This window comes from Mixophyes fleayi, chromosome 7 (assembly GCF_038048845.1).
Source record: "Mixophyes fleayi isolate aMixFle1 chromosome 7, aMixFle1.hap1, whole genome shotgun sequence".
Taxonomy (NCBI): Eukaryota; Metazoa; Chordata; class Amphibia; order Anura; family Limnodynastidae; genus Mixophyes; species Mixophyes fleayi.
In genome coordinates this window covers 146213657-146237367 of record NC_134408.1, presented here as the reverse complement: position 1 = coordinate 146237367, position 23711 = coordinate 146213657, and the positions used below count along the sequence as shown (strand labels likewise).

At 41.0% G+C, this 23711-nt stretch overlaps 1 protein-coding gene across 5 annotated transcripts in view; it reads left to right on the top strand.

Moving 5' to 3' along the window:
* Positions 1–23711, top strand: part of PLCD4 (phospholipase C delta 4) — a 41851-nt gene that overhangs the window by 1946 nt on the left and 16194 nt on the right. For 2 of the 5 annotated variants that reach the window (XM_075181040.1, XM_075181044.1), the window contains exons 2-8: positions 10972–11069; positions 11164–11319; positions 16355–16437; positions 16557–16715; positions 20112–20340; positions 21137–21266; positions 22684–22915. In XM_075181040.1, the coding sequence (XP_075037141.1) occupies positions 16416–16437; positions 16557–16715; positions 20112–20340; positions 21137–21266; positions 22684–22915 (772 nt within the window). In that variant the 5' untranslated portion in view covers positions 10972–11069; positions 11164–11319; positions 16355–16415. Of the gene's footprint in view, positions 1–9046; positions 9114–10971; positions 11070–11163; positions 11320–16354; positions 16438–16556; positions 16716–20111; positions 20341–21136; positions 21267–22683; positions 22916–23711 lie in introns of those variants that run through there. The other 3 variants (XM_075181042.1, XM_075181041.1, XM_075181043.1) reach the window with 3 other exon arrangements.

Below are 23711 nucleotides of genomic sequence, written 5' to 3'. Positions count from 1 at the left end.
TTATAGAACTCCTTGTGTCCAGAATTACCAATCCTGCCAGAGTCTGAGCCGACAATTGCTTTGTGCACAAAAAGATTATTCAAAATCTGGTTTTGTAGGTAGTTGTTAAAGCTCCATTATCTCGTGAAGCTAACTAGCTCCTTCATGCAGCTGTTATTCCCAGAACTCCAGGTTCTTCTCATGTAAGAAGCTTCATTAAGGAACATAAATGTCCTTACGTTGCGTATTTTGCGTAAAATCGCTCTGAGCTTGCCCAGAACTGGGCTATTTGCCAGTGAACGCAGCAACATCCAATTAATATTTGAGCGCAATGGACCCTTACTAAAGCCTACGATTTCAGGGGTGGTATGGGGAGGGGAATGAGCGTATGCGTGTAGTCATTGTACAGTAAGGGCGCCAAGCTGGAGAGAACGCAGCAGCGTCCGATTCAAGTTCTGGGTATCTCTAATTTTCTGTCATACCACTTGAAACCACCAGCCCTGAGGAAGGCACGTTCACGTGACGAAACGCGTCGGAAACTCTGCACAGCATATCACGGAAATAGTCACATACGCTCCGCAGTGGAACGCTCTCCGACTCTCTCACTTATCGCTGCGTAGACTGCCCTGCTCTTCCCAACAGCGCTTTTGGCATCTTGCACACTGGACTGAGGAGGATTATTGCGGAACTTCTTAGCGCAAGTATCCGTGGCTTAATCCCAGGCGTAGATTTTAATTGGACAATTAATTTGTATTTTGACCCACTGTGAGCAGCATGTCTATTTACGTGATATGGTGCTCAGTATGGACCTTAAAGATATTTAGCATTTACGTTTTGTATTTCACATTTGTAAATCTCAAGGACTGAGACCTTCCTTAAGGTCATTCTAGTTATATATACATGTTAGTTAGTGTACAGGAATAAATTTATCATTTTTAATACACAATTGGTGCATTATATTATAGTAACAACATTGTGGTTATATAAGGCAGGAACACCCACAATTCAATATTTATGTTGGGAGGACTCACATACCAAGTCATGTAGAGATTTGCCATCTATCTGATATACATCTCATTAAGATTCACAACCCTTATATAATAGTGTATTTACGAGCGCCGAATCTGTGATATCATTAGCAACAGCTACAGGTCAGGTGTAAGAGCCGAGTGATAGTGATGACGGCTGTGTATACAGCTAGAACATGTGTTTGTAATCGGGAGCAACTGAAAAAATGTATTTTATGTACAGTAGACATTAATAAAATCCTAATAAATGTATTAAAGTGAAAAAAAACAATTTTATTACTAATGACTGCGGGCCTGATTCATTAAGGAAAGTTAAGCCAAAAATTGAGTAAGTTTTCTTACTCAAGTTTTCTGGACAAAACCATGTTGCAATGCAAGGGGTGCAAATTAATTTACTCTTTTGCACATATTGGCTGTTTTTTTCATGTAGCACACAAATACTTGATAGCTCATTTGTACACTGAAATTTAAAGTTGATCTAGGACATGCTCTATCCAAAATATAAATCTGCCATCACATTTTAAATTTACCTCCCCCTCCAATGCAACATGGTTTTGCCCTACTTAATTACTTTTGCTTAACTTACCTTGGTGAATCAGGTCCCTTATTGTTAACATGTAACAATCATTTAATACTTTCAGTTTTTTGTATGTTAGAGGAGAGCAGATGTAGATCTGTATTCAACAAAAGATGTTTTTTCAGATCAGGTCCCTGTTCAGTACAGACGTGTGTATGTCCCAATTACGTTCGTTTTGCGTGCCTTAATGAATCAGGATTAAGAAAGTAATACAAAAAAGGAGTAACTTTCCTCCTGGACAAAACAATGTTACAATGCAAGGGGTGCAAATTAGTTTATTGTTTTGCACATACCGGTAAGTTAAATACTGGCTGCATTTTCATGTACCACACAAATACTTGATAGCTTTATTTTTACACTGAAATTTAAAGTTGATCTAGGACAGGATGGACCGCCTATGTCACCCTGTCTGTTGCGTTGCTGGGGACCGGTTTGACTTGCATTGCCACCGTCCCCTTTTCGTTATCCCAAATGTGCCCTCTAACCGCAGTAGGAGGGGCTTAAGCTGCTGCCACCATTGGACTCCTTAACGACATCCACGTCCTTCTGGGTATCTTTCATTGCTAGGGTACCCCCTTGCTGGTACACCAGGGCTAGTACCCCTGACCTCTTGCCTTCAGATCAGGGTTCCTGTGGATGGATCCCCCCTGGCCTATCACACTGGCCAGAGCTGCTGGGTAGCAGGCAGAGCGTTGGTCCTGGAATGCTGGGTCCCAACTTCAGAACAGCTGGAAACGGATTTGATTTGGGTCTTATCTGTAGGTCACAGGAATTACAGCAGGTAAGAAGTTAGCAAAGCAGGATCTTGAAGCAAATGATGTTTATTAGCTCAAGTGTCTTAATAAGGACAGTTCACACTGGTTTAAGATACCAGTGATCAGAAGGTCAGATGGAACAATAATGATACATTTCAGTACAAACCAATGCTTCTTTTTATGCCCATTCTGACACAAATCCTGGCAGGGGGTAAGCCAGACTCCTTGTCTGGGATGGCTCCACCATGTCTGAGTTATTTTTAGTATCAGGACGCAATATGTTTTCCAACACATGGATTTAAATGCAATGCAAAATTAACAAAATTCACATCAATCTGTGATATCACATTGATCAGAGGTTTCCTTTCACTTTAACCAAGCAGGATACAGGTAAGGACTCCCTGTTGTATATTCAAGTGTTGGTCACTCACAGATGACAAAGATCTAATTAGCCTAATTGGGATTTCCTCTAGAAAGGTTAAAAGAAAAAACGAATTTCCTGTCCTGGTCTCAGAAACAAATACATTTCCGCTACCAAAATACACACAATATAAAAAAATAAGTTAATTTCTAATACACAGTATCAAAAATCAGTACATTTCTAACTATATAAATGGGCACACTGTTCTAATAATTTAAATATATTATTACAATAAGTTATTTATAAATGATCAAGCCACAACGCCCTACGGCAACTATAAATCTACCTCCCCCTCCAATGCAACATGGTTTTGCCAAGGTGCAAAGTTACTCTTTCTTTTTGCTTTACTTGCCTTATTTAATCAGCAACATAAAGTCTACAAATACATACATTGAGCCTGATTCATTAAGGAAAGTAAATCAAATAAAAGGAGTAACTTTGCACCTGGGCAAAACCATGTTGCATTGGAGGGGAGGTAGATTTGAAATTATGGAGACAGATTTATAGTTGGGGTAGGGCATGTCCTAGATCAACTTTAAATTTCAGTGTAAAAATAAAGCTATCACGTATGTGTGTGCTACATGAAAAGACAGCCAGTATTTTCCTTATGTGCAAAATAATAAACTGATTTGTACCCCCTGTATTGTAACATGGTTTGTCCAGGAGCAAATTTAGTTTCCTTAATGAATCAGACCTATTATGATGGCTTTGATAGATGTAAGTAAGGAACGGGAAGCTCAAAGTATGTAATTTACACTAGGCCACTTCTCCAGATACACCTCTCAGTTGCAGCTCCTGAAGACCTGGTGCTTATGATGACAATGATGATGATGATGATGATTATGATGATGATGACAATGATGATGATGACGATGATGATGACCTTTGGCACTTATCTTTACATCTTAAAAAAGAGAACAATTAAATCAGTGTTTCCCAACTCCAGTCCTCAGGGACAGTGCATATTTTTCATATCTCTTTGCTGGAGCACAGGTGTATTCATTACTAACTGACACATTTTGAAAGATCCACAGGTGGTCCTAATTATTTCACTGGTCACCTGGAAAACCTGCACTGTTAGGGGTCCCTGAGGACTGGAGTTGGTGAATTAAATAAACAGTAAAAAAGTATGCCCCCCCCCCCCCCCCCCTTTAAAATTAGTAACCAGAACCAGAGCTGCAGCCTTAGATGGTTACTGCTAATGCAGGGGCAGCAATCTATGCCAGACACACTGTAACAGGTAGACGTGCAGCATGGGGTCCCCAGTCCTCATGTGAACCATCCCTATCCTAGTCAATACAACCGTCCTTTAAGATTTGCCGAGTTTTGGCAAAGCATGAGGAAGCCTGCAGTAATCTGTTATCTTGTAAGACTAAATATTTTTAAATCTGTTCACTTTACAAGTAATTATTTGTTTATTCTTCAATAGTGGAACGAAAAGCCTGGTCTTTCAGTTTCTCTGCACATGGGTGAACAGGCTATCTGGCTATCCTCTGAGACGGTGAAGCCATAAGTTAAGATATGAAAGGTATATAAGAACGTAAAAGGAGGGAGTGAAAGAAGGGAGGAAGGGAGGTGAAGAAAACGTAGGGACAAGCAAGGAAGGGGATGGAGCGAGGGAGAAGAGGAAGGAAAAAAGGGAGGAATAGATGGTGGGGATGGCTGGAAAGAAAATAAGAACAATGGGAATTTTGGTTGGAAAAACAGACAATGTATTACACACATGAACTCTGTCTGCGCAAAGCTCAGTGATTTCTTTGTTGTTCTGTGTCCAGTGATAATGTTATATTGAGGTAGTGGATTATGTCTCAGCACTGTGGCAAACCGTGACACTGGTTATAATGGAGGCATGATTAATAAGAGCAGGAATTTGTGTAGAGGGTTTTTGCGGGGTCAGGAAGCAGTTTGTCAGATCCCATAAATCCATACACTTCCAGTAATTGTTTCTAATCAGGTTTCCTTCTGTGATGCAGGGAAAGGTCTGTACATTATATGATGCGGGGAGAGGTCTGTGCATTATGTGATGCAGGGAGAGGTCTGTGCATTATGTGATGCAGGGAGTGGTCTGTACATTATGTGATGCGGGGAGAGGTCTATGCATTATGTGATGCAGGGAGAGGTCTGTGCATTATGTGATGCAGGGAGTGGTCTGTGCATTATGTGATCCAGGGAGAGGTCTGTGTATTATGTGATGCAGGGAGAGGTCTGTGCATTATGTGATGCAGGGAGAGGTCTGTGCATTATGTGATGCAGGGAGAGGTCTGTGTATTATGTGATGCAGGGAGAGGTCTGTGCATTATGTGATGCGGGGAGTGGTCTGTGCATTATGTGATGCGGGGAGTAGTCTGTGCATTATGTGATGCAGGGAGAGGTCTGTGCATTATGTGATGCAGGGAGAGGTCTGTGTATTATGTGATGCAGGGAGAGGTCTGTGCATTATGTGATGCGGGGAGTGGTCTGTGCATTATGTGATGCGGGGAGTGGTCTGTGCATTATGTGATGCGGGGAGAGGAGTGGTCTGTGCATTATGTGATGCGGGGAGAGGTCTGTGCATTATGTGATGCAGGGAGTGGTCTGTGCATTATGTGATGCAGGGAGTGGTCTGTGCATTATGTGATGCAGGGAGAGGTCGGTGCATTATGTGATGCAGGGAGTGGTCGGTGCATTATGTGATGCAGGGAGTGGTCGGTGCATTATGTGGTGCACGGAGGGGTCTGTGCATTATATAATATGGGGAGAGCTCTGTGCATTATGTGGTGCAGGGAATGGTCTGTGCATTATGTGGTGCAGGGAATGGTCGGTGCATTATGTGGTGCAGGGAATGGTTGGTGCATTATGTGGTGCATGGAATGGTCTGTGCATTATGTGGTGCAGGGAGTGGTCTGTGCGTTATGTGATGCGGGGAGTGGTCTGTGCATTATGTGATGCGGGGAGTGGTCGGTGCATTATGTGATGCAGGGAGTGGTCTGTGCATTGTGTGATGCAGGGAGTGGTCTGTGCATTATGTGATGCAGGGAGTGGTCTGGGCAATATGTGATGCAGGGAGTGGTCTGTGCATTATACGATGCAGGTAGTGGTCTGGGCAATATGTGATGCAGGGAGTGGTCTGTGCATTATGTGAAGCAGGAAGGGGGTCTATGAATTATGTGATGCAGGGAGTGGTCTATGCATTATATGATGCAGGGAGTGGTCGGTGCATTGTGTGATGCAGGGAGTGGTCTATGAATAATGGGATTCGGAGAGTGGTCTGTGCATTATGTGATGCAGGGAGAGGTCTGTGCATTATGTCATGCGGGAAGTGGTCTGTGCATTATATGATACGGGGAGTGGTCTGTGCATCATGCAATGCAGGGAGTGTTCTGTGCATTATATGATGCAGGGAGTGGTCTGTGCATTATGTGATGCTGGGAGAGGTCTGTGCATTATGTGATGCAGGGAGTGGTCTGTGCATTATATTATACGGGGAGTGGTCTGTGCATTATATGATACGGGTATGGGTCTGTGTATTATGTGATACAGGGAGTGGTCTGTGCATTATATAATACAGGGAGTGGTCTGTGCATTATGTGATGTGGGGAGAGGTGTCTGCATTGTGTGATGCAGGGAGTGGTCGGTGCATTGTCTGATGCAGGGAGTGGTCTGTGCATTATGTGATGTGGGGAGAGGTGTCTGCATTGTGTGATGCAGGGAGTGGTCTGTGCATTATGTGATGTGGGGAGAGGTGTCTGCATTGTGTGATGCAGGGAGTGGTCTGTGCATTGTGTGATGCAGGGAGTGGTCTGTGCATTGTGTGATGCAGGGAGTGGTCGGTGCATTGTGTGATGCAGGGAGTGGTCTGTGCATTATGTGCTGTGGGGAGTGGTCTGTGCATTATGTGATGCAGGATGGGGGTCTATGAATTATGAGGTGGCCAGAGGTGGATTGGGACATGGCTGTGGGCGCTTGAGTACAGTGACTGCGGCAAAACTCCCTTCCTCGCCCCGTTCACTCCCTGAAATCGTAGGCTGTAGTAAGTGTCCTGTGAGTTTAATAACAGGGATATGAGATCACCAAGGTATGAGGATAAGAAGTGGGGGAGCAGGGCAGAAAACCTATCAAGGAATTGGGAGACAGGATTGACCACAATACAAAGATTGACTTCATAAATGGAGGTAAAGGAAAGGGAGGGCTGGCCACTAAGAGGGCAGTGTGGCTCTGATTGGTTCCGCCTCTTGGTGGCTGACCCCTACCCAGGGACCAGCCTCCATATTACTAATGTCACGGATAAACCCTGGTTTTTTTAACCACTCCCACTCCCTGCACATCCATATTGCAGCTGATGCAAACTTTGCTTAACCAGACATAACATTTGAAAATACTTTGCTGCTGTAAGTGAACAGATATTGGAACGTCAGTGTCCACTTAAATATATTATTATTACTAGTTGGACAATGCACAGAAATGAACCTTTATTCATTAAAAATAGCAAGCAATAAATAAATACTACTTTTTATTCACAGGTTACTAATTTTTTTTCATCAATATCGTTGATTAATTATTTAGATACCCTCTCCTGTCCCCCTCCTACTTCCCTCCTTTTCATTCTCCTCTCCCCCCTCTCTCCGTCTCTGCCTCCGTTCTCCCCATTCCCTCCTCCTACCATTGTGTCTCTGTCCGTCCTACCCTCCCCTTAGATTGTACGCTCCTCCGAGCAGGGCCTCCTCTCCTTCTGTTCTCCACCACCTTAACTCTGCTCTCCAGCTCCTTGTCTCCTCCGTGAGGTCCTCCGGCCCCTGTCTCTATCCCGCTGGGGGCTCTCACCTCTAATCTAGCTGTTCATTGAGCTTCTGAGTTACTGTGATTTCTGTTAACTGTACCGTGCTGTCTCACCCTGTATCGTGTTTCTGTCTGTCCCTGTACGGCGCTACGGATACCTAGTGGCGCACTATAAATAAAAATTAATAATAATAATAATAATAGATGTTTTTAACTATATACGGTTTTTATTAATAAAAAGCACCTTTTTTCTCTCAGCGGTAACTATACCACAACATAAATATGTATCTTAAAGTCTGTAATATTTCAACAGACGTCCTATGAGAAAATGTCTCTGAATTCTCTGATTCATTCATATTGTACCATTTTCTATATGGTTATTTGCCGGCTCAACCGGCAATTACATTTATTTACATTTCCAGATAAAAGACTTAGGGGTATATTTACTAAACTGGGGGTTAGAAAAATTGGAGATGTTGCCTATAGCAACCAATCAGATTCTAGCCTTCATTTGTTTATTGCATTCTACAAAATGACAGCTAGAATCTAAATGGGTTGCTATAGGCAACATCTCTACTTTTTTAAACACACAGTTTTATACCGCTTAGTTAGTTGTTTTACCATGTGGATTATTTAGATTTTCACTACATTTGATCTTCCTACTGCGTAATATTCTGACTATAGAACCTTACTATGGTAAGGGTCCCGCCCCTTACTGTAGGGGGGCAGGGCTTCCTCCCAGGATGGCCCTATACACCCACCAGTTACAGTGCAGCTGCGGTAGAAACTGTGAGCTTACCATAGAGTGTAGAATGTGTGTAGTGCTGTTAGGAGGAGGAAGGAGTCATGGTGCTGTGTAATTAGAGGGGAGCATCACGCTTGGGTGCCAGGGGGATTTCAAAACAAATGGTCAGTCAACGATGGAGCAGGAGGCCTGGGAAATAGTGCTTTTAGTGCTTTAATATATCAGACCCTGAGTGAACTGCCCCAGTGATGTCACTGGTTCCTAGTGACTGGATAGGCTGCATTCTCAGTGATGTCACTGGTTCCTAGTGACTGGATAGGCTGCACTCTCAGTGATGTCACTGGTTCCTAGTGACTGGATAGGCTGCACTCTCAGTGATGTCACTGGTTCCTAGTGAATGGATAGGCTGCATTCTCAGTGATGTCACTGGTTCCTAGTGAATGGATAGGCTGCATTCTCAGTGATGTCACTAGTTCCTAGTGAATGGATAGGCTGCATTCTCAGTGATGTCACTGGCCAGGCAGTATCATTCAATATATAGCACCATAAATAAAGAAATTGAGCCTCAAATGAAGGCGAGTCTCACCAGTGAGTTACGTCCTCAAATCCTGAGAACCACAGGTCTACAGTACTTTGCTTTGTTGATCCCCAGCCCAGTGGTACACAGCCTCCCATTGCTGTCCTCATAGCAGACTCTGTACTCCTGACTCTCTGCCAGTCTCTCTGCCCAGTGCGGGAATGAGTAGGGCGACTGTCAGGAGAGTGTTATGTAACTATTCTTGTTAGCTTTAACATAGAACAATTTGTTCCTTCTCTGCTATGACCAGCGGTAGGACTGCAATGTACCTGACCAGTAAGGATATATTTATTTTCTATCTGCTATTATTTTTAAACATTCCTATAAATATATCATTGTGCATTACGCAAAGCGCTGCAGAAATTAATTGCACAAATTGATTTCCTTTACTTTGTAGGCGAGGAGTGATTGCCAGTAGCACTTAGGTCAGTTCATAGTGAGTGCTGGGACAGAATGTACCACGTCTGCTACACACATCAGGCCCGGCTCATCAAGGCACGCATACTGGGCCTGATTCATTAAGGAAAGGAAAGCAAAAAACTCAATTTTGCACATAGGCAAAACCATATTGCATTACATTTAATATGTGATGTCAGACTTATAGTTGGGGTAGAACTTGTCCTAGATCAATGTTAAAATTTAGTACAAAAATAAAGCTGTCAAGTATTTTTGCGCTACATGAAAAAGCAGCCAGTATATTCCTTATGTGCAAAATAATAAACTAATTTGCACCCCTTGTATTGTAACATACTTTGTCCAAGAGAAAGTGTACTCCTTTTCTTGCCTTTCTCTCCTTAATCAATCAGACCCACTGAAATACATTTATTAAGATGATCTTAATGTCTACTGAACATAAAATATATTTTTACAGTTGCTTCTGATTGCAAACACGTTATAGCATAGACGAGACTGTCATCACTAGTTCTCATTTGCGTATGATACAAGCAAAATCCGCATTTACGTTGTTTGATGAATTAGGCCTAGAGTCGGTTTAAGATCAAGTGGGTTCTTAGGCAGGGTGGCAGTTTTGTGCCTCCTCCTCCGGTCTTCAAACTCAGTGCAAAACACCTGCCAGTTTATCAGAGGCCAGGTTACATAACTGCCAACCAGCAGAGGTGCCCAGGCTATATTCCAGCTAACCAGGAGAGTTGCCCAGATTTTATACTAGCAAATAACAGAGGTTTGCCCATATTATATATCAGGCAACCATCCCAGGCAGGGGCAAACGCAGGATTTGTAGAGCGGGGTTTCCACACCACGCCACCAGTGGACGCCACCAGCATGCATGGGGGCGTGGCTATAATATTAGACAGTGCTTGGCTGCTCTCCAACTCTTCCTATCCCTATAATATACATGGGCAATGCTGCGTGCACTACTGTTAGGTAGCTCTCCCTTTACAAGCAGAGCCATGGGAAGCGGGGGCAGGGTCCAGCCACCTCAGTTATACAGTGCCCCAGGCTTGGAGGGGGGTTTCCAGGCACTAGAACTGCCCCCCCCTTCGGTTTGCCCATGCCAGGTGCCCAGATTACCAGCCAACCAGTCTGTATTTGTAGAAAAGTAATAGGGGTATAGGGGTAGAATTTCATACCTTAGTCTCATAATCAAACTACATTGTCTGTCACATATGCCTGGCACCATAAAAAATAAATGAATGCTTAATTACTTCTAGAGTACTCTAATTTTATTTATACAGATAAGACTGTGCAGAGGTTGTATGATCTGGAGGGGTGGAGAGCAAAAAAAGCTGGCCCATCCTAATGAAAAACACAATGGCTATCTTAATATTGACAGGACTTCCGTGGCAAACGCACTTCATCATCATCATCATCATCATCATCACCAACACCTATTCATATAGCGCCACTTAAATGTCTTTGAAATTCCACGGTTATTTGGATGTTAGTTTTGTTACTTTTTGGAGGGGTATGGGGCAAAAAAAGAGATAAAGCCAGGCCTGGCTACCTCCCTATGACACCAGGGCGATGAGGTATTGCAGAATGTCAGCATAAGATCTATGTTCCATTACTAGTAATTATAATGTGTTCTATCCCGGGAAAATGCCTCTTTTGAAATTCATTTAAGCATCCCTGATCACATTGTATCAAGCTGTTTGTTTGTTTTTCCTCTTGTCAGGTGGTGAAGCTGAAACTGGAGCCTTCTTTCCACTAGAGCTACTATGTTACTATGTAACCTTGTAACCGTCCAAGGAGCCCATCACTCAGCGGATCGGGGTATTCCCTAAATTTATTCCGTGCTGCTGGATGTGAGTTTTCCATCTCCTATTAGTCATTGTGCTAACATTGCTGTTATATCTCTCTGTCCAAGGAAGACACACTCTACCAAGACCCATCCTAATTAACTGGAAGACAAAGGTGGAACTGATGCAGAGAACTCATTAAGCCTCTGTTTATTGGAGCGTTGGATACATGATCCAGACGGAGCCCTGATACCTGGGATATAGCCAGCTCCACTTTCTACCAGGTCAGTACGCTGCAAAGAATGGTATTATCTGTAGAAAGTAGAGTCAGACTCAGACAGTTACATCAATTACAATGAAAACACAATACTAATAGACCCGGGTTACGGAGCAGATGATATAAAACCTGCCTTGTATTTTTATATTCTTTAGGGGCCTTAGAAGACTATTAACCTTTTATTAAAATGTCAGCACAAGTAGCTGGAACCATCAATTAATCTCTTTGCCTAGATTAACATTTTGTCTAGTATTGCAATATGTAACCAGGTTGGCATTAATGCTGTTATCTTTTCTTAAGGGAACTGTTTATAGTTAAAAACTTTGTAACAAAAATTGAAGTCTTCAATTAATTTTTTTTTATAGTGTTTGAATTGAATGTATGAAAAAATGTCCCACATTAATGTTAAATCGTTTTTTTTCCCTCTTTGGCTTATAAGTATGAAAATTACCCAGACAGTATTTGTACAGAACTGTGTAGAATAAATGGCGCTATAATGGCGCTCCTGTTTTTGCGAGAGATGATGCTACACAAGTGAACATAGGATACATTTTTACTTTCGCCCAGGACCTGCGCTATCGTTAAGCAATCATTTTTTATTTTTTGTTAATACTTTTTATGAAAGTTTTCACAATGGGAAACAGATAAAAAGCAATATTATTTTGTACAACTGTAATAAGGAGAGGAGGAAAAGAAAATAAGAAGAAAAATAGAAGGGGTAAGGGGCAGGGAGGGGGTGAAGGATGGAAAGAAGAGACACGGCAATCATTCAGACCAGGGGGAAGAAGCAACATCGAAGCATCAATCATCTTTTTAAAGATTATGATGTGGGCGTGAAACTTGCAATGGATAGAGAAGGATTGCATGCTCACAGATCTGTAATTTGTAAATGACCCATACGAATGTCAGAAAGTCAGTGAAAAAGTTGAATTAAGGGGCCCTGGGCTGAGTGACCCAAAAGTTGTCTCCAAAATAAATTAAGGATCAGACCATGTAAAGGACTGAACGTATCAACCTATAAACTTGTCCCATTGGAGACTTCTCTTCCCTGATGCATCAGTGCTAAATATTTGGTAATTATTACTATTATTATTAGTTTTGTAAGACGACACAGTGCTCCACAACGCCAGACAATGGAGTCAATAGAACATACATAAAACAGGGACATAAAAGGTAGACAATATAACTGCAGACATGAAAGCAAAGGGTAGGAATGACTTACATTTTAAGTGGAAGAGGGCAGCTTTGAAACAAGTGTGGCTCAGATTAGAGATTTGGACAGGTGTGAGGGTGTACCAGTGTGAGAAGTATAAGTGGGAGTACGTAAACTGTAATACAGATATGTGTTTTCAAAGAATATTAAACATTTGAAGGCTGTGGGAGAGTTTGGTCAGGCATGGTAGAGAAGGCATTTCATAAGTGGGGAGCAGCTAGGGAGAAGTATTGTAGGTGGGAGGGAGAAGTGGTGACCAGAGACTGGACAAGGCGCAGGTCAGAGGTAGATCTAAGATGGTGAGAGGGAGAGTATTTTGATGAAATTTGAGTGTGTACCTGAAAAAAGCGTAAGTACAAGATTCCTAGAGCTTGTATCAGCATCCACGTTAGAATGCCCTCGTGTTGTCTAACCCATAACATAAAGTATTGATTGTGAGTGATTTCTGAAGTCGCTGTGGCCAGTAAAAAAAAGAGTTAATTTGATTTAACTGCCTTCCTACCTTCCAGCAGTCCCCATGCTGGTCAGATGTCCTTATAGGAGAAAGGGTTTTTTCACCTGAGTCACAGGGTTACTATCTAGGTTAAAGTTCCTTGGTACAATCAGAGGATGTGGGCACGGAAAGGTGTTAGGCTTGTCAATTTGTAAAAGGATGTGAAATCTATATGCTGGGTAGACAAAGACACTCCAGACAACTCCACAGGACACCAGCTGCCAATGCCTTTGTACAGATAATAGAAACTTCAAAACGCACTTCTTCATATTTCTGGTTTTGAGAAATATTGTGCCTATTTAAACTCAGGGACAGAAAATGCAGAAGGTATTGCTAATAATAAATAACCGCTCTATAGAGAACCAACAGTAACCACTTGTGACACCTGTTTGGTTGAACCCTAATACTGAGCTAGGTAAACTAAGATATTGCTTAAATGAATGGAGCAATATTAATTGGATTTAGTGCCTCCACCTGGCTCTTCGGTCTTTACAGGTAAGTGTTCTGGAGCTGAAACATCAGACTCTAGGCTTTATCCTTATTACCTTTTACACCAGATCCCAAAACACATGATAATCTTTAGGCAAGTATAGTAAATATTTATTACAGGGATGGGTCGAATAATTCAGAATAAGAATAAAATTATTGGATTTTGTAAATTAAATAAATTGCAATGCGATTCACATAAGTTACATGCCTATTGGTCATGGTAAAGAAGACTACTAACTCACATATAACATGTTGGAGATAATATATATTTCTAACTCCTTAAAATTTCGCTTTACCCTTTACTGTATTGGGTGACAACTATTGCACTTTCACCCTTAATATTTCACTCCATAAATGTATAAATTCATAAAAGAACATATACCATATACCAGACAATTGGTGCGGCCCATTGATCGTTGGTGCAAATGAAGATATCCTATATTCAGTCTATCCCTTTATTTTATAAACTGGTATTATGTCTTCTTCCACAGTATTATGTTAACTGTTGCCTTGCTCAACCAAACAAATAAATTGTCTGTCTGAAATGCCGAGACACTTTCATTCGTTAATACAACTGGCTATTGTAATGTCATTATTTCCACTAACACAATCAGATCAAGAGATTTAATAGTGTAGTTGAAATGGGAATATTGTTCACATTCAAAACTGAAAGCAGGATACAGATGATATGCCACTCATTTATAACTTAAATCAATAAATTTCCTTAGTCAAATTAGTACAAGTATCTATAGCCTGACTACTTAAGATAAGTAATCAGCACAAGTCTTCTGGAGACACTGAAATTTGGTTAAAAACTGTATGTCCAAAAAGGGATATTTATATCGGTATATAGAGTAACATATTTTTTGAACAGCTACTAAATATATTCCTGAATGTAGTATCATTATACTAATAACTGGAGTAGGATTGCAGTACTGTATCATACACACATATGTCCACTTTCCCCTTTTCCTTGTGCTTAATACACTTTCAGCAACACTTATCTGCATTTGATGTGTGTAAATTAACACAATAGTTCTGTAATTTAGTTGATCTGTCAATGCTACTCGACAGATATTCTCCTCGGTATAAATGTCTCACTTATCTGTATTTCCCGACCACCTGTCATAGTGATTTTGACATACATAGTAACATAGTAACATAGTAACATAGTTGATGAGGTTGAAAAAAGACACCAGTCCATCAAGTTCAACCTATTCTGTATCTCCTGCGATCCTGCACTTATATTTGAAATTGATCCAGAGTAATCAACTGCAAATCTGTTTCAATTGTGAAAATCCCCCCAGACTCAATATTTCAGTACTATTTTTACCCTATATCCACTACTATCCTTCATTTTAATTAACGGTCGTATCCCTGGATACACTTTTCCGCTAAAAATTTGTCTAACCCTTTCTTAAACATATCTATTGAATCTGCCATCACAACCTTCCCTGGCAATGAATTTCACACATATGACCTTGTTTTCCTTGCCCCACATAGATGTCTTCTATAATGAATAAACTGGGATATTAGCAGAATGATCTTTATTATACTTTTCCATACAGAATCCTGAGTCCCATCCCAAATTATCACTATTTTCCAAACAACCAGGTGTCCAGGCAGCCACCCAGATAACTCCCGTCTCTCCTCTTTACACTCACTGACTTTCCCAACTATCAAGACCCAACTGCCATATCTCACAATTTCTGCTCCACTAGCACCATCAAAGGTAACAAGATTATAAATCTTGTGTTCGTCCCTGATATCATAATACGATCATGTTTACTATTCAATTGTGTGGAAAGTTATGACCTGTATACTGAATGGGGAATCATATCTCTGTGATATGCCAGAGGAAAGATATGATAAATATTTTGGACAATTTTCTAACAATGCTATTATTCACAACCTGGGGGGGGTTGCTCCCCATCTTAGCACATTCACTGCCCCTCTGAGCGACCCCCCAGTAGAGGTCACATTTGATTGCTTGACTGTACTAAACCTTTGCATGTAAGGGTATGCTTTATTCATATTTTGAGTGCTAGGGCGTTATTTGCTAGCCCTTTTCACTAACAAGGGGCCTATTGTGTGCTACTATGTACATTCATGTGACAGTGTTTTGGGATCCTATTGCCCTAATACAATAGGTGGTATCAGCGATTTGATGTGTATGGATGTGAGACAGTTTTTTTTATTTTTTATTTTGTGCATATTAATATACAGTCTCATTTAAGAGCGGTGTCAGATGAGCGCTTTGAAAACTAGCGTTTTTCCAATTACATAAGTGCTAATGTCCATTGAATCTAATTGCTCCCAGGCTGACATTGAATTTAAGGGGCAATGATTCTTCCCTGACTCACAGGAAAGAATACGCTCAGAAAATATTGCATGAAGCATTGTCAATCCCATTTAAATACCATGCTATGAAACTAAATCTTGTTTTTACATTTGGACACAATGCAAGATGCATGAGTATGCCTAGTCCACATTTAATTAGGGACCCCCAAAACCACCAAGCTCCTCCCTTCAAAAGATGCAAAACTCTCTACCCCCACTGATGATTTCAAATAGTCAAGCAAATCCATGTTTGTTTCATATGCAGCAGTTGACAATATAAGTAAAATATACTTTATTACTATGTAGAGTTTACATTCACATTCATTTTTTTAAGCTTAATTCATACTCCAGTCTCTGCATAGTTTTTTTTTACTAACTTTGTTGTAATTCTGGTGTAAATATCAGTCCTAAGCATTAATGAAACAACACCCCTTAATGTCAAATACAGAATATAGTTTAATATTCGGTTTGATTTTCTTCACCGTATATGATTTCTCTATTTTACAGACCAATGTCCCTTTAGTTTGTCTTCAGATGCCAGGAGAACTGTGGGTATAAGATCTTCATCATGACTTCTCCGCGATCCGCTCGTAAGTAACTGGCCAATCAGACAAAGGGGGCGTTCAGGAGCAGCGTGAGATGCAGTGGGCGTGTCTCTAGTACCATCATTAGCTTTGCCTGGTGGTCACAGTTTGGTTGGTCTTTGCAGGTCTGCAGACGGACGAGAACCTGCAGCTCATGCAGACCGGGTCGATGATGAGAAAAGTCAAGTCACGCAGCTGGAAAAAACAAAGATACTTCAAACTCCAGGAGGACTGCATGACAATCTGGTATAAGTCCAAAAAGACGGGCAACACTAAGTCTACATGTGAGTGGTGTGTAATGTACTGCGCTGTAGAATATTCTGTTTTTTCATTAGAGATAATAATAATAATCAGCATCTCTCACAAACATTCATTGTACTCCAGGATGCGACCACACAGCTTGCACTTATGTTTTGCGTCAATGGTCTGTTCTGTGCTTGTGGTGATCGCTCTTGTGAAGTTTGCTCTCCATGGGGATCAGAGATCCCTATTCCTATTCCTGTTTGTTTTCCATTTTCCATTGTTCATTAGAGGTCAGACACAACCTACCATGAGTGAACGTATAGATACCGTGTGTGCTCACCCTAACGTTCGTTAACTTTCCTAGAGAGATCTCATATAACTAAAGATTGTAATAGGAGCAAAGTTGCAACAACCCATTTAAAAAGACAATTAAACACGTTCAAACATTTATTGGAACTACCGACTGAGGCTAAAAACAGGGGTCGAACTGGAAATTGAGAAGTGGCGGTATGGAAAATGTAAGTTAATGGAATTTGACCATTTTTTAATGAAGACACTTTGGTCACTAGCTATAAATATATATTTAACAAGGACGCACATTATCATCACCTGAAGTTAAAATGTAATTCATTTTTTATCTGATGGTAACAAAAAATAAATAAATGGCAGTACAAATGTACCCTATTCCAGATATTAATACACTGCAAAACACATACTTTTTACACACCGAAGGTTTGTAAGTTCTTTTTTACTTTCCCTGACCCCCTTTCTCTTCTAGATGCTGTTACACTTCCACTTTTGGAATAATTCTGCTACATATAACAGTGTTAATAATAATGCTTCAGAGTAATTGTTTTGTTTTATAAAACTGTCAGGTTATCGACCCTCTCATTAGACCTACACAGGCTGCTGCATCTAACCGCATGGAGAGACGAGAACTGTCAGTGTTGGCCAACTTAAAGCCATCTTACCTAATCAAGAGGCTAGAACACGATGTGTGCAGTGAATGTGACAACTGTTTGGATTGGACGTGGCTCTCCTCCAATCAGGTGGCGCAATCACTACACACCTTCAACTCAGGGAGATTGAATCTCCCACCCAGTCGGTTTGCAGTTCTGTCATCTACACGCAGTCCGATAAGCTGTAGGGGACCGGGTCAGTGCACAAGTGCATTAGCACTGCATAAGGGCTAATTGGTGGTACGGATAGTTAAAGGTGAGAGTGTGGGGGGAGTTTGTAGAAATCTTTTCAAAGCCTTGTCCTATTGGCAATTATATCATAACCCAGCTTAAGAGTTGGAAACCTGGAAGCCTAAATTTAGACCAGAGTGTCAAAGACATTATTGTTCTCTTGATATTCATTATATCCTTTGTGTTTCTTAATTTTCATGATTATGGCTTTTCTGGATGAAGTTTGTGCTGATTATTATTACACTGATAGTCCTCAGTGGTGGAAGTGTGATCTATTTTCTGGCAATACTGCCTGTAATTAAATTACAGTGTTCCCCTTAGAATATACCCAATGCATCAAACATTCAGCCTGCACCAGTGCATTCTGGGTATTAGAAGTTTGTCATGCTGGCCCGAGTCTTGCTGTATTTCCAGTAATCAGATTCCAGGAGGAGGAGGGGGTCTACGAGTTCTGCGCTGAGGGCAGCAGGGTTAATGCACAATAATCCTGCGAGTGAGCGTTTTCGCTTTAATATCAGTTGTGGTTTTCGAGGGGAGCCAGATACATCTTTAGCGATAGGCTGGGGCGTCGTGTCTATTTACAGAAATATTGATTGATCTATTACATTTATATCTCTATGTCTAAAGTTATGTTGGTTTACATGACAGCTGGTACTTTTGATTTACTGGTAGTGATCATGACTAAGGGTAAAATACCCTCTCATAGGGGTAGATGTATCTAACCTTCTAAAAGGGAAAAGTGGAGGTGTTGCCCATAGCAACCCATCAGATATTAGCTGTCATTTATTTTGTAGTCTAGAAAATGATAGCTAGAATTTTATTGGTTGCTATAGGCAACACCTCTACATTTTAGACCTCATAGTCCCTCTGTTTCGTGTTTCTAATGTCAGTGCACTAGCAAGGTGATTTTACATGCTAATTCAATAATGGGACCTATGAGTCTATCAATTGATTTATTAATAACAATATAAAATATGTAGCAACTCTAATGGCTAATTTAAGACATAAATAAAAAAAAGTGAGCAGTATTTTAGGACATAATGGCATACTAGCCAACTTTTTCTGTTACACCTCCGGAGGGGAAGTGAAAACCAACTGAGGAGGGTGGCGGGGTGCAGTGAATTGTAGAATTTTGGCTCCGTCCTCCGCAGTGCTACACAATTACGTCATGGAGGCCCCCATCCTCCCCACTTCACTAAGAAGTGAGCTTGATGCGGGAGAACAGTACAACAGATAGATTATATAGGATACAGGACCCATAACAACCAATCAGACATTTACTTTTAGGACCTGATTCATTAAGGAAAGTAAGGCAAAAAAATGAGTAAGTTTTCTCCTGGACAAAACCATGCTACAATGCAAGGGGTGCAGATTATTTTATTATTTTGCACATAAGTTAAATAATGGCTGTTTTTTCATGTAGCACTTGTTAGCTTTAATTTTAACCTGAAATTTAAAGTTGATCTAGGCCATCCAATACCCCTGTTATAAATCTGTCCCCACATTGTACATTTACCCCCCCTCCAATGCAACATGATTTTGCCAAGGTGCAAAGTTACTACTTTTTTTTTTTGCTTTACTTTCCTTAATGAATCAGGCCCTTGAACTTTATTAGTAAATCCACCCCACTGACATCTATTATTGGTGAAAGTGCTGGAATATTAACAACATATATTTTAATTTTACCTTTAAAAAAAAAAGGTTTAAATTCTATTTATTAGCACTTTATTTTCAAATGTAAACTGAATCCCCCCTAAAAATATTTTACCGTAAAATTTACTAACTAAAATGTGGGAACATTGAATTTATCTATTTAAAAATTAGACAGAATAAAAAGTGATTATCATTTTTACTACAATAGACTGCTTGCCGACAGTTTGCAGAATGCACCTCGTTGTTTTAAAAATGTCCTTACTGAGTCAGTAAACTCTAAAGAGTTTGTCTGCTTTGGGGATGTTTTGCGCAAAATGCTCCCTGAGACTAACAACCTGTCCCCCGGCATCCCTGCCATTAGCGCCAGTGAACTATCTAGGGGAAGGAAGTCGTGCCAGAATATTATATAATAACCACAGCTCTATGAAGCATAACTGCAATAAAGCCCCACAACTCGTTACTAAGTAACCACAATGTGTGACCCTCTTTCGTCCTCCACCACTTCTGTACACCCTCGCCCCCGTGTTCTCTCCCTTTTCCTCTCCTACCATCGTTTCTTATTCAAAGGGTAAAAATATTGATTTCTCCGTCTAGTTTCCATCAGTGACATTGAGACCGTACGGGAGGGACATCAGTCAGAGATCCTGCAGAGCATCGCAGATGAGTTTGAACCCGAGCTTTGCTTTACCATCGTATTCCACGGACGGCGGGCCAACCTTGACCTTGTCGCAAATACCCCAGAGGAGGCCCAATGCTGGATACAAGGCCTCGAAAAACTCGTAGAGACAGTGACAAATATGGACCAGAAGGAGCTCCTCGATCAGTATCTTTTGCATCTGTCGTTAAAATGAAATATGGAGGGGAAACATTATTATAACAATGAACCACTCCACTGATCCATCCAGCCATGCATGGAGCTGGTGGGGGGTATTTACTGCTCTGTTAATGAACAGAGCTCATTTCCATTTGCTGGTAGGTCTCAGATGCTAGGGGCTATTGCTGTATCTTCACTGTGCATCTGGCTTTTGGATCTCTAGAGCGATTCTATTAACTTCTCCCTCTGTCCCTTCTGGAATATACACATGACTAGAACATTTTCTCTAAGCTTACTTTATTTGAAGGGGGTAGAAAACCTCCAGATGCATAGCCACAAAGCGATTGCTATAATAGGATGTGATATGATCATGTAGCATATCCAATATTGTGAGGACCTCTTCAGCCAGGTATGTTTGGGGCTTTTCCATCTCTTCAACTCTTTGCAAGAGATGGAAAACCCCCGACTTCATGTCCACTTTAAAATATTCCAAGGCCCAAGCCAAAGATAACTTTAGTAGTCCTCAAAACCCCTTTCCCGAAAAAGAGTAAGACTGAATCTTGTGGAAGGTGCAGAGTCTATGGAACTCAATAAAGAAGAGGGCACATAAAAAGGTCTGGATGGCTACAACCAGCCCAGAGGCCACCAGTTGGACAGTCCTGCTCTAGATCCAACATAAGCAACCTTTAGCTCTCCAACTGTTGTGGAACTTTGAAAGTCCAGACATGCCTTTCCCCAGCAGCCATGGAGACACTAGTTGCCCAAGCTTGCTCTGAAAAGTATTTTTTCTTGATCAGCCACTAAGATGGATCTGTGACTGGTTTCTGAAGGCCGACAAGAACAGAGACGGGAGGATGAATTTTAAGGAGGTCCAGGATCTGCTGAAGATGATGAACGTGGATATGAATGAGTATCACGCATACCGCCTCTTCCAGGTCAGTCAAGCACCACATACCTTATCTCCTAGGTGGTATGCAGGAGGCAGCATTAATTGGCTCCTATTGTATGATTACCCAAATTAATATTGAGGAGTCATTCTATAAAAGTAGAGTACACTATAAGTAATCTCCTAATGACAGACATTGTAGAAATTTGTTGTATAGTAAAATTATGTCTGTGGTTTGAAAAGGTATTTACTCTGAGACATAGAGTGGTTTTAATAATTTAATGAGAGTATAATCCTATAAGTATAGACCTATATCTCATCTTAAAATAATGGATTTGCAACAGTCCGTTTTGCATTTTAAGTAATGGTTTTTCTGTGCAATTGCACGTGTTATGCACAATATAAAGCATTTATTTATTAACAGTTTTTTTTTAATATGGCGGGCACATACTATGCAGCGTTGTACAGAGAATATGTAATTATTTACATCAGTCCCTGCTCCAGTGGAGATTACAGTATATATTCCCTACTACACGGCCACAGAAACACAAAGTAGGGTCCATTGAGTCAGAAGCCAATGAAACTACCATTATGTTTTTGGAGTGTGGTAGGAAACCGGAGCACCCGGAGGAAACCCACGCAAACACGGGGAGAACATACAAACTTCACACAGATAGGGCCCTGTTTGGAATCGAACCCATGACCCTTGTACTGGACGGTAGCAATGTAAACCACTGTGCCACCGTGCACAGTGGTTTTCATAGATTCAGACATTTGCGTGATACTTTTGACTGATTTATTAAATATAAATGATGCGTATGTGAATCACAGTGAAGCTGACATGCTGATAATCACCTGTTAATGATTGTTTGTAAATAGACAATCTATATGACAAGGTCACTCCCCACAACATTTCGTTAGGCTCCCTAGCAGGCATAGGACAAGCACTGACTGTGGGAGAAGGTAACTTTATATTGCAAATTAGGGGTTTTACTCAGCCTATACTCTTGGTGGTAGTTTTGTCAAAACTCCAGGACAGGTCAACTTTAAAGGCTTTGATCAGTCTAATTCAAGTTTAATAATGAAAGCTGAAATCTGATTGTTAACGCATGACGTGTCTCTACTTGTCCTTCTTTAGTCATTTGAGATTCCAGGATAAATACAATACATTAAGGTAATGATATTGATCCTCTATACTGTACTGCTGCTATAACATGTTGTGGCTACTTGACTAATTTCATGAATTAGTCTCCACAAGTTATGGGTGAAATTTCTGATGTGTCGAAGCGAAGAGAAATGTGCCTTCACCATCGCTGACTTTAATGATGGGCACGGAAGTTCTGAATGTTGGGAAATAATTGGCTCTTGTCCAGGAAAGTCTGCTTTGTCCTAGAGCTGCTGGTGACTACAACATTCATCACAATAGGATATTTAGTACACTTACAGGCACCATTTTATATCCGCAGATGGCAGATAAATCGCAGTCCAGCACCTTAGAGGGAGACGAGTTTGTGCTGTTTTATAAAGCTCTGACACAACGTGACGAGGTGCTCAAGATATTTCAGGACTTCTCACAAGATGGCAAGAAGCTGACGCTCCTGGAGTTTGTAGACTTTCTACGTCAGGAGCAGCTGGAAGTGGACGGTACGGAGGAGTTTGCAATGGACCTTATTGCCCGATATGAGCCATCGGAAACTGGTGAGATGATGGGGGACTCCTATCTATGGGCTTGAAGGGTCAACAGGGGATGGATGGAAGGAGGGGGAACGTAGGCAGGTGTCAGAGCCGACTCATAGGGATGACTACACAACATAGTCTTTGTTTTAAAAACTACACGCAATCACGCCACTAGATAGCACAATAAATGTGTAAGCAAGTAAGATAGAACATAAAAACGCATTGTACATACAGTACACATCTTGATTTATGTATTTGTTCTCTTAATCATGTGTTCTTTATTGAATTATTTTAGTTCACATGAACAAAAATATAAAACAAACATAGGGGGGAATTCAGTTAGTCGCGATTTTCCTCAGAACATCACGGCTGCGCGTATTTTTCCATACTACGGTAGAAATATCCGCTCATTATTCCTCGCACCTCTATGGGGCGCAAAAGAAAAATGAGCGGAAATTTCTGTCAAAATCTTCGCCGTGCAGTATCTTCGGAGTGGAAATCCCCCAAGATGCTTCGCAGCTAATTGAATTTCCCCCCATAGACACGAATAAAACAAACGATAGTAAGATAACAAAAAATAACTAAGCACTTAAACCCCCAAGTTCCCTTTAAAGCACACAGACTATTTTCAAAGAAGCATCTGTAGGCATTAAGCCGAATAAATAATTAACGCTGAGTTACTAGTACAAATGTAAGGATTTACATTTGCACCAGTAACATTCATGGCCCATAGTATCAATTACGAGGGCACACCATTTTTGTAAGTCAGGTTGATCCACGTCAAGCCAAGTGCAGGCAATAATTACTTAGGTGACCA